This window comes from Montipora foliosa, chromosome 5 (assembly GCF_036669935.1).
Source record: "Montipora foliosa isolate CH-2021 chromosome 5, ASM3666993v2, whole genome shotgun sequence".
Lineage (NCBI taxonomy): Eukaryota > Metazoa > Cnidaria > Anthozoa > Scleractinia > Acroporidae > Montipora > Montipora foliosa.
The window spans coordinates 14,213,962-14,226,133 of record NC_090873.1 but is presented as its reverse complement, the minus strand read 5'-3'; the positions used below and the strand labels follow the sequence as shown (position 1 = coordinate 14,226,133).

Below are 12,172 nucleotides of genomic sequence, written 5' to 3'. Positions count from 1 at the left end.
GAAATCCAATACACTGGGAAGCTGCGTTGTGTCAGGTATGCCACCAATATAGAGTGGTTCAAACAGATTCAGTCCCACGAGTTGACCAGGAGATTCACCTTCTATTCTACTCTGACTGTCCACTTTTAGGTAACCTTTACGCCCATCACGCCCTGCCACCACTAAATGCCAATCAATACTTGTATCCAGTGGATCGCTATAAAATCGTGCAACCCCACTTCCAAGATTAAACTGAAGCAACACCTTATTGTTTTTTAGTCCAACAGCAAAAAAATCGTCACCACTTCCTTGAAACTTGTTTTGTGCGCTGTAAACAAACAGACTGTCATTCCAAGATGACGAGGAGTTATCAAGTTTAAATTGAAATCTTACATAGAAACTCTTCACTGCATCCTTTGGAACTGGGTATTCCAAAAATGAAGGAAAATTCTGCACTATAGTGAAAAGTGGAAGTGTGATGCTGATGTCTAAAACGAAAGTAAAAGGAAATAAGTTAAAACCAACCACTACAATAACTGTAAAATATCATGGCCCTCCAGCCAATTTATGAAAAAAAAAAAAAAACAGCAAAGGGATGCGAAATTAACCTTCTTCAGAGCCAATAAACAATGTTTAATGCTTGCTGGCTGGCAGTCTATATAGGGGAAACTGTGACAAAAATATTGAACATGCTGCATAGTTTTTCGCTGTATGGACCGACCCTTAGCTGGTAAATAACTTTTTTCCCTCTCTCTCTTCCTCTCAGAAATCACTTTTGTAATAATTTATTGTTGACTCTCATCACGCTTGATAGCAAATGTAGTATGCAACTTACAAACTGAACGTTTCAACATTTTTCTTTAATTCTGTTTCAAAGCCTCTCAAAAAAAGGAAATTAATTTTAAGGTCAAGGACAAAAATTCTCAGTGTTACCATCTCCATGGGCAAAGATAGGAAAATCTGGACCATGTGAACAACCAATCATATTGAAAGATTCAATACCATGCCCTCTCAAGAAAAATGTTATCTATACATGTCCTATTGTTTGAAAACAAACCTCATTTCTCTTACAACTGTAATTATTATTTTTTTCAAAGAAAAGTACATGTATTCCTCTACTTAAAAGAAAGCCCTTTTGCTCCAAACATTTTATGCTGGTGTGTACACTTTTATTACTGTAGATTCATATTGTTAAAATTAATGTTTCAAGATTTAGTAACAAGCAACAAGATGTATTATTATATAATTAAGTATTAAATTCTTTTCAAACAATATCCTTGTATTTACTGCATGGTACCCTACCCAACTGTACTAAAACTGTCGCGAAGAGGAGGCAACTGGTTTTTGTTGGGGACAATCTGCCAGAGCACTTAGTAATGAAACTAATTATCACGGTAGATTAAAGGTTTCTCTTTTTCCAAATGAAGCTGAAAAAATTAATGAGTCTTATCCTTCATTGACATTCATCTGGAGATTTGCATAGTAACAGAATCGTGACCTTTTCATTTTGTAATGCATAAAACTCGTTTCAAGTTTAGCATTGGTCATGTCACTAACTCTTGACAATGCCAGAAGCTTTCCTGCCTTGCACAGTCCTCTTGGCAGCAGCCATACATTGCTCCTCAACCCCAAGCTGAGGTGACATACAACCCTTTGTTTATTGGGAGAAGATGAGAACCACTGCATGACTTTGGAACAAGAGGCTACATGTGTACTATTTATTATTCATCAGTTGGCATATTTTGCAGTTATGTGCTCAATAACCCTATCCATGCTGTGATTGGCTAATTAAGCAGGGCCATATTCTACAGTACAGTCCACAATGTGGCCCACTAAAATTAATTCAAAGTAATGTTTAAAAAACGAACAACAGTTTTATTGGGTTTAAAAACATGAGGCATAGCCAAGTGTTTTTAGACCTGATAAAACATGTGCTGCAAGTTTTTTGAACAGCTTCAAAAACATTCCACAAAAAGCGTGTCCCTTGGGAGTCTGAACAAAGGTTGAAATTGTGAGGCGAAGGTATTAGCATACAAGAAAAATAAGTGGACCTCATAAGCAGTATGGAAGGCGTGGTGGCCTCATGGTTAGTGTACTTGACTCCGAATCGAGTGGTCCAAGTTCGGGTCCTGGCCGGGGAACATTGTGTTGTGTTCTTAGGCAAGACACTTTTAATACTCCCACGGTGCCTCTCTCCACCCAGGTGTATAAATGGGTACTGGCGAAATGCTGGGGGTAACCCTGCAATGGTCTGGCATCCCATCCAGGGGGAAGTAAAAAAATTACTCCTCATTGCTTCATGCCACAAAAACCTGGATAATTAAGCTCCGGCTCTGATGAGCCACTTGGCTTGTAAACAGACTTTCCTTTTTTACTTTACTTCATAAGCAGTATGGTAATTTCAAAAGCATGTTTTTTTCCTTCAGTCCTTTTTTTGTAGCCGTTGATGGTTAAAGAAGGTTGGTTAAAAATGCTGCGTAAGATTGAGAACTGCCGATGAAGAAAAAGCCTTGCTGGAAAAATACTTTTCAAAATCGACATGATATGTCACAAATTGGCATTTTAATATTTTTGCACAGTGGCAAAAGGCAAGGCTGAACAAAAAAGTCTGGATACAAATATTGTTAAGTAACATATGATGGCATGGATGTCGCTAAGCGCCGGCTACTGGTGAAAATCGTCACTTGAGAAAGGGGTGATCGCCGTCTGAATTTTTGCCGTCGATCGAAGCAACTGAGAAGATCACAAATTATTCTCTACAAAGTTTAAAAGTCATTCAATGTGTTAACAAAAAAAAATTGAATTTCTGTTAGTATACACAGAATTAGCATTAGAATTTATCGATAATGGAAATGAAATGAAAGCGTTGTTTAAGTACTTTTGTGCATGTCTTCTCTTTCCCTGTATTTGCCACCTTGAACAGTGCCGGGTGTTGCGCAACACTGGAAACAATCTTGTTACCAGGTCCCTTTAATGCTCAGAGCACGAAATTACCGCCTCAATAGAACCTTCACCCGGATGAATTTATTCTTAGCTACATCCCTGTGATGGGGGTGTCATTGAATTTTTTGGTTGACAAAATTTGTTGAAGAAGTTTGGAAGGAGGAAGGGTAAAAGTATCCGCCCACAAGTTTGTAATATTATTGCTGAAATTTTGATGAAAATGATTGGGACTATTTCATAAAGATCACAAGTGATCTTTATATACAGATCACTAGTGACATTTATATAAAGATTGTTTCATTTCAGAATAAGCGATAATTGCATTGTTTGCACATTCAGCCCCACACTCCCCTGAATCTGAAATGAAAACCGCTACCTAGCTTTTCAGAATGATCATGGATTACCAAGTATAAAGGTTCGTACTTGTGATGTTTTTATCGATGTTTTGATAGGCTGTTTAGACTCATGAATTATTAATGACAAAACACTGGCAAATTTGTGTCGTTTACAATCATGTTAAATAAACTTGTTTGAATCTTGCAAGCAACCATTTTAAAAAGCAAAGAAGATTTATTTATTATAATTTTTTTTTACACAGTCATGTGGATCATTGGTGGCATTTGAACCTTCTGCTTAAATTCAACTACCGGTAGTTTCCTTTCCCATGTGCCTGATTACCTTAAGAGATATAATGATACTGAAATCACTAAACTGCATGTTTGCAGAAGTTTGGGCAAGGTGGCGCTATCTTGCCCACTGGGGATTTCTCGCTTGGTCCCACAAGAGCAAAGATCATTTTTTGGTGTTTTATCCCATATAATAATAAATCCTTTATTGACCAAGTTTGTTCGGTCAAGATGGCTGGACATTGGCCTTGTTCTTTTTGTGTGTCTTTATGGACCTAATGACCATAAACACACACAAAAAAGAACTTGGCCAATATCCAGCCATCTTGACGTCAGGCTTGGTCAATGACTAACCTTGTTTTCTTGATCCGTACTGAAAGTTACAGACTGAGAAAACAGTAAGAGGTATGTACTCACTTGTCTCACACTGAACACCCACTCTTCCAAGAGGACAAAGACAAACAAAATCAGTAGAATTGGAATCTTTAGGGATGCATTTTCCACCATTGCAGTTCTCTGACTGACATTGGATATGGCTTTCACAATTCCTTCCTGTAAAACCTGCCGCACAGTTACAAGTGTAATCATGCACATTGTCTTCATGTGGTACACAAACTCCATTGTTTTGACAAGGCTGATTCTGGCAGGCTGGTAAGTCACCTTCATTTATATTGAACCAGTTGTTTGCATCTGCAAGGATATTGGATTACAAGTTTTTAACTCAGTTGCTGTGCAACATTCAACCTATTGTCTTTACTATTACATGTATTTGTAGGTGACTAGCAAACCTGCTTGGGGTTTTAGTGGTTGAGCTGATGGAAAGTGTTGGCTTCTTCAGTCCAACAACCGCTACTTTTTCCTAAACTGAAGTCCTCTCAAACCTAATCTTTTAAAATTCACTTTGATTATGACTCTAATTGGCTACTCCACTCAAACCAGCCACCATCTTCAACTTTTACTGAAACTCATGGGGCTATCACACATTTATTTTGGTGGCAGAACTGCCAAAATACTTCCTCCCTACCTCAAATATTTGCTTGATACCCCATACAAGTGAGCCTGCTCGGAGGCTAATAAATACATTTTATATTATTTCCATGTACAAAATTAATTATTTTGTTTACAGCAGGCATTGCTCTAAGTGACCTTTACAGCACATGCTTATTCAACCCATATACTGTACATGTACAGAAGGTAGTGTTCAACATTAATCACTGTATTACCGGTAAGTGGTTGCAAATTACTAACACCCGATGAAAAAGTACATCTGCTACTTCACACAGAGTGGTCAGCTACCAGACTTTTTTCTCGAACTTGAAAAAGTGAAAGACAGATTAAATTTTAGACTGTGAGCAGTCTAACTGACTACACAGACAAGAGTGTGTTACAGGGTTTGTGCTGGATTTTGTACATAAATTCCAGGAGTATTCAAGGAGTATTCACGAATCAGGGAGTGTTTGTAAGGAGATTTCTATGCGATACATGTGTTTCAGTGTTTTCTTTGCAGAAAAAAAAAGTGCATGCACAGGCATTTTAATTTTGCATCTAACTTTTCTCCAATAGTCAAATTTGGGCTCAATTTTTTAAATGTCTCTTTAAATTCAAGCAGTTTCCCACCAAATCCTTTTCTTCAAGGGCTTTTCAAGTGCCCTTAAAGTCCAAAATTAAATTCCAAGGTTTTCAAGGACTTCAAGGAGTAGCACGAGACCTGTGTTATTATATGAGAATCCGCGAGCCTTGCGATGCAAGCTGGTAGCCTCCCTCTCGCAATCCCTCCTTGATTATACCTCAAATTTGCGTAATCATGTGATCGTGTGAAGCTATGATCGCTGCAGTTATAAATGCAATGTTGATAGATTCTAAAATTCGAACCTAACTGTAACATTAAAACTTGTTTTGACAGTGATGTGGCATTTGGGAGCGTTCTAAGAAAAATGGCATGCCCCCAGACTGATCACTAGAGAAAGGAGCTGTAACTTACAGGCCTCAATCTGTTGATACAGTCAGTACTCTACTCAAACCCAGGGCTTGAAATTGCGACTCACTGGTCGCCAACGCGGCCACAAACTGGACGCCAGCTGGTGAATCACGTTTTGTCTGATAACCCAACTTGAAGATAAATCGTTCAGAACTGGTAGCTAGAACATGACAAACCTTTCTTTCCCCACTAAAATAATGTGTAAATACTACAAGAAAATCGGTTTCTCATATTGTTAATTAATAGTCACACAAATGTACTTCGATACTTCGGTCACCGCATTTACTAGGCGCCATATTGTTTCAGCGGCTTCATGGGATCGTGGGTGCACTTAAACACGGTATGCTTCTTGCCGGTTAGTTACGTGAAGACGAAGATTCAGCAAGAAGGTTAATTGAAAATTTAAATCCATCCTCAGTTGTGAGTGCTGAAAACGTGGATTTAGCCAAAATACCGAGGGACCTCCTCGGAACTGTAGCTTGATATTGATACTATATTAATATTACATTGCATAATGAGTTTGAAACTTGTATGGACCCTTCAAAAAGCAACCTGTACCCTTAACGTTAAGTGGGTTGAAGAACTTGTCCCCCCTGTTAGAAAGTGAACACCTGCAAAATTGACTGCAAAAGGTGATTAATCAATGGAGATAATTATTGGTAGAAAAGTATGTTAATTTCAAGCCCTGAAACCAGTTGCCAAGTTCAAATTTTATAAAAACCCCTGCTGTATTCTACGAAAACCACTGATCTGTGGAATGGATGGGAATTTATGTCTCTGCCCCACCCACTTTCGCTTGTAAATCAGTGCTGGAAATAATTTTTCTTTATTCACAGGACATATGTCCTTTCAAATCTTCATTTTGGTCGGACATTTGACAAATTGGACCAGACATAATTTATTTACTGACAACACCTTGAAGAAGATAACTCAAGATGTGCTGGTGAGATGTTCGGTCATCGTGTCCGATCATAATGTGAATTTGGCCGGACATTTTCAAAATTTGGTCGGACAATGTCCGATGACCGACTGTTATTTCCAGCACTGTAAATAGTTCAAATTCTTAAGAGGTAACGGCAGAACTGAGTGCATATGGAAGGCTCTATAATCGTGGAAAAGCTTTCGGAGAATACTTGACAATGAAGATTATACTAGACATTGCTGCGGTTGTTTTGTACACCTTAAGCAAAACGAAAGTGGGCAGGGCAGTGACTCGAGAATTTGGGCCCATTCCACAGATCGGTGGTTTTCGTAGTATCTACAGACTCTTGTTTTTACCTCCAGTTTGTAAAATTTCACAAAATGTTCATTGTCATATGCATTATAAAACATTACAATGTCATACATACATACACAACGCACCTGTTAAAGATATAGTCTCTTCATTGATCTGCATGTCCCTTATTGATCCAACAAATGAGGGCGATGGGGCAGCATGGTTTTTGGTTTCATTTGGCATACTCAGGCCGCGTGGAACACCACCAATGTACCACCTGCCGTATAGCTGTATTCCCTTCAACTTTCCTTCCACTTCACGCTTAAGTTGCACCCCATTCCCAACTTGAAGTGTGCCAAAAGGTGGTTTAGAGTTCATGACATATCTAAAATCAATGACTATTTTAATTGGTAATTTCTAAGCATTTTGTTCTCTCTTATTTGTGCCTGTTCCTGATGGACTTGATGCTTATTTGAAAAGCCTTTTTTGTTAAACAGATGATTTTGTGAGGACAATTATAATATTGTCATCTCTTTAGTCTCATGCTTGGTCTTATCACAAAAATCTTTTTTCTTCTTGAGAAGGTCACTTAAGGAGATCTCTGACATTCAGTTACTAGCCTTTTATTTCCTAAAAATATTATAGACAAAATTGTATGGACCAAACAAGCTCAAAACCACGTCCAAAAATGGTCTCCTTTAGAAGTTAATACATATATTTAATTAAACTAAATTTTTTTAAACAATGAAATGATAAATTATATGAAATGGATCATATATGAACTGCAGATATGAAATCAAGTGAAGCTATGATCCTCCCAGCTATGAAATCAATTTTTGCAATTGTGTAGAGAAGCCTGAAAAATTCAGGACTTCAACAGGGTTTGAACCTGTGACCTTGCGATACCGGTGCCACACTCTAACCAACTGAGCTACAAAGCCACTGACATTGGGGGCTGGTCATTTGTGGGTTCTAATGTTCCCGTGAGGAATGAATCAACAATGAAATGATACATGAAATGGATCATATATGATCTGTGGATATGAAATCAAGTGAAGCTACAATGTATGATCCTCGCAGTTATGTACGCAATTTTTGCAATGACCAGCTCCCAACGTCAGTGGCTTCAATTAGCTCAGTTGGTTAGAGTGTCGCGCCAGTATTGCGAGGTCACAAGGTTCAAACCCCGTTGAAGTCCTGAAATTTTCAGGCTTCTCGGACTACAAAATTGCAAAAATTGCATTCATAACTGCCAGGATCACAGCTTCACTTGATAAAATTTTGTTGTGAGCAATATACGACTGCCATGGCTCACAGAATGTCCATCCCTCTTAAAGACTATCAGCCACTTACCTTGCTGTTGCCGTTACTGTCTGACCGGTGTTAACAAACTCGTTGCTTTGAATTAACACAGAGATGTCTCCAGGACTGAACCTAAACTCCAGCTTTCCTCCTGTGACACGTAACTGGATGAAATCTCCTCTTTTTTTATGATCCGCAGCAAAGAGGAGAAGACCATCAGTGTTATTTGTCTTGAATGTCATAACAATGATATTCTCTTCATGGTTGAATGCGATGCTTTTGTGTTCCAAAAAGGAACTTCGGCTAAAGGCTGGAAAGTGTAGGTTAGCCCCTTCTGCAGAATTAACAACAATAACAACAATCTTAAAGTTTATAATCTACATGTACAGTACAACAATACGAGCATACAGGTCAGACTCACAAATAGCTTGGCAGCTGATCTAGGCGAGTCAGTAAAAATAGTTACACAAAAGTGAAAGCGAAAAAGAAACAGAAGGAGAAAAGAGGCTGAGTGAATATAGTAACAAATGGGATAAAAAAAACTAGATGAAGGATTAAATGATATAAGATATATGCGGCAAAAGTGAAGATCTTAATTTATACTTGTACAAGTTGAACTACTGTAAGTAAAAGTTTGATGTTTGAAATAATCATGGAGATGTCTATAATACTAACCCTCTTCTATCAAGACTGAGGACAGAATACATGTACTTTGAATAATACTCTGAAAAGATTTAGTTTTAAACATAAAATTCAAACTACAGCAGTAGGTTAGGAAGCAGCTATTTATATCAGAAATTGTATGAAGGAAAATCTCACATCTCTTCTTTGCAAACCGCAAATTAGCCTTGCAAGAAATGTTTATAAGAAAAATAAATAAAGATTAACTATTAATTATGGAAATGTATGCCCTCTGGTCCTATCAATTAATAATCTCTCTGCTTAAAAGTAAGAAACCCATGGCCCTCCAAAGTACACAGCTTCACCATTCAAAGTTGATGCAGACTTTTAGAGACCAGTTTTTTTAACATTGGAAGGCTTGTATGACCCCTGTTTTGAAAATCTTTTGCAGTAATCATTGCATGTACCTTGGTAACCCTGTAATGAGACACTAAACATCAAGAAGAGGGACTAACCTTTTATACTGATACACAATGGTCCAACAGTTGGGTAAGGGCATTCACAGCGAAATTTGTATCCAATGTATGGTTCATTAGTACAGCTTCCATTGTTTAAACATGGATTATTGCTACAGGTTTGATTTCTCAATGGTGGAATAGGTGTTAGTGTGGGCACGACAGAAGAAGAAAGAAGAGCTGATGATCTTGATGGAGAAAGTGCCATAGTTGAGCTGTAAAATAAAGTGGATAATGCTGGCAAAGCTGTGGATGATGGTGATTCAGAGGAGAACAAACCACTGAATGGTACTGATGTTACAGCTGTTGGAGAGATCAGTAACCTTGAAGATGTGGATGAGGTTTGTCTTACAACTGACGTCACATGTTTCATCAGTAAAGACGAAAAAAACGATGAATGTGCCAACACTGTGCTTGTGACATGGGACATCAACAAGGATGTGGAACCAGTTAACATCAAAGTTTTCATTGGCATTGACACAGGCATGGAAGTATTTGAAGATGGACTGCTTATTGATACCACAGGAGGCACAGAAGATGCAGGAATGACTGAAGAAACTATATCCACAGATGATACCAATCTTTTATAGCTTGATAAAGAGGATTGTCCAAATGTTGTAGAGATGGATATAGGAAGTGTATTTGTAACAGCTGATATGGGTGGCAATGTTGTTGACACAGATGATGATGTGTTTGAAGATACATGTAGGCTGCTTTTTGTTTCCACAGGCAGCACAAAAGACGTAGGAATAACTGAAGAAAATATATCCACAGAGGATGCCAGTCTTCTATAGCTCGAAAAAGAGAACTGTGCAAATGCTGTGTAGACTGATGTAGGTTGTGTACTTGTAAGAGCTGGTACGGGTAACATGGTTGACACAGATGATAATGCGTTTGAAGATACATCTAGACTGCTTTTTGATATCACAGGTGGCACAGAAGATGCTGCAATCAGTGAAGAAACTTTTTCCAAAGAAGACAGTAATGTTTTAAGGCTTGAGAAAGAGGATTGTGGAAGTGTTGTGTAAGTTGACAAATGATGTGTAGCTGTAGGAACTGATGTGGGTTGGGAGGATGAGATCTCCGAGATCCTTGGAGACCAAACTATTTGTGATGACGAGATAGCTCCTGCATAGGATATGCCACTGGAGGACTTCACCCCTTGTGTCATGAAGGTTGATGTGGACAAAACTCTTGATGATATAAAGCTGGTATTTTCTGCATGTAACAATGGCGTTGAGTGTGGCACATGTGTTTGGGACCACACTGTTGAGGAGAGTTGAAGAGATGAAGCTGACATTGTCATATTCACTGTGCAGTTTTGTCCTGTGAAATTCGGAGGGCAAATACAAGTATAGAATCTTCTTTTTTCTCCTGACCTTTCACATGTCCCTCCATTTTTACATGGCTCTGGCGTACAGGAATTTGGAATAATATCTGAGCAGTTTTTGCCATTAAAGCCTGACTGACATAAACATGTGTATGAATTAACTCCATCTGTGCAAAATCCACCATTTTGGCATGGATTAAAAACACAGTCATTGATATCTTCCTCACAATAAGTGCCAGTATACCCAAGTGGGCAGATGCAATTAAAGGTGTCAGCAATTCCATCAGTGATTTCTATACATGTTGCACCATTCTTGCAAGGGTTGCGACTGGAATGGCAGCTGATAAGCTCTTCACAATATGTCCCATTGTATGCATCCATACACAAGCATTTGTAATTACGTCTGAAAAAGGTGTCTGTGCTACTGGCACAAAGTCCTTTTCCACTGCACACACCAAGTTGAGGATTAGAGTGGTTGACGCAGTTCGGCTGCTGACGGCTTCTCACAAACAGTTCAAGTTTTATGCCAAAATCGCAGCTATAAAGCGCATTATCGTAATTTATGAAATATTTGATTCCTGGGGAGTTCAAATACTCGTTCGGTACCTCGAAAGAGGCAGTTGTCTGATTGTGAATAAACTGTCCACTCTGAATACAGTCATCATAAGCGTGCTTTGTGACATTTGACAACTTCAAAGTAATGAATTCGGGTTCAAAAATCACTTTATCGCCTTGTACAACAGTTTGAGGAATTTGCCTGGGTCCCATTACAAAACCTAAAGGGTCTGTCTCGCCATAGCAGTCCCGTGCTTCTTGCCCATCACAGATATGGCCGTTGTGTCCCCACTTGATTATAACTGTTATAGCGGTATTGTTAAAGCAGTGAAAACCCGATGGGCACTGTTGCCTTGCGCGAAATATTACGGTAGTAGAATTCTGTGCTGACACTGTATTCAACTCTGATGTAAACACGATCAACATAAAATATAGCGCAGTCCTGACGAGACTCCGTATAAATGCTGCAGACATAAGCGTACTGGTAACGTACATTGTCAATTCACAATAAAACTTCAATACGTTGTCTTGCGTACACTTGTATCCTGAGCTACATTCAACGTGAGCTGGTAAACGCTGTTTTCATATTCAGTCCATTCCGTTAAAAATCTGTAGGCTTGCTCATCCTTTCCTCTACGATTTCTCCACTGCGATTAGGAAATGAAGATTCGACGGAAGCGATGATACAAGACTTACAGTAATAGTCAAAGCTCTTTCGACGAATTCCTTCCTCACCTTTGTGTGACTTTCTTCTACGGCGTGTCTTCCTTTCAATGGCTGTAAATCTGCAAACAGTTCTGTATCAAACGAAAAAAAAAACAACTGAACAGCTGCTACATCAACTGTAAAATTAAAACCCTTCTTCCTCGATCTTGATTCGATTTGGCGTACACGACTGATTTGCCTTCGAAACCCCACAGTTTACGAACGCTACCAGTGTTTCGACATTTTTCGGCTCACTTTGGAAACCAGCTAAACTTTTAAATATTTCATGTGTTTTCGTTCTGAGGTTACCAGACGGAAAACGTAGAAACTCAAATATTTCTCTGAAGAACGCATGGAAACCGTTGCAGTGTATCGTAAAGCACTGGCTAACAATAAGTGGTT

At 38.7% G+C, this 12,172-nt stretch overlaps 1 protein-coding gene across 1 annotated transcript in view; it reads right to left on the bottom strand.

Annotated features, from left to right (window-relative positions):
* The window catches only part of LOC138003678 (protein eyes shut homolog), an 18,879-nt gene extending 6,707 nt beyond the window's left edge, over positions 1-12,172 (bottom strand). The window contains exons 1-5 of the mRNA XM_068849884.1: positions 9,181-12,172; positions 8,096-8,378; positions 6,889-7,127; positions 3,966-4,238; positions 1-467 (exon numbers count right to left, since the gene is read on the bottom strand). The exon at positions 1-467 is cut by the window's left edge and continues 388 nt beyond it. Coding sequence (XP_068705985.1) covers positions 1-467; positions 3,966-4,238; positions 6,889-7,127; positions 8,096-8,378; positions 9,181-11,560 — 3,642 coding nt within the window. The 5' untranslated portion in view covers positions 11,561-12,172. The remainder of the gene's footprint in view (positions 468-3,965; positions 4,239-6,888; positions 7,128-8,095; positions 8,379-9,180) is intronic.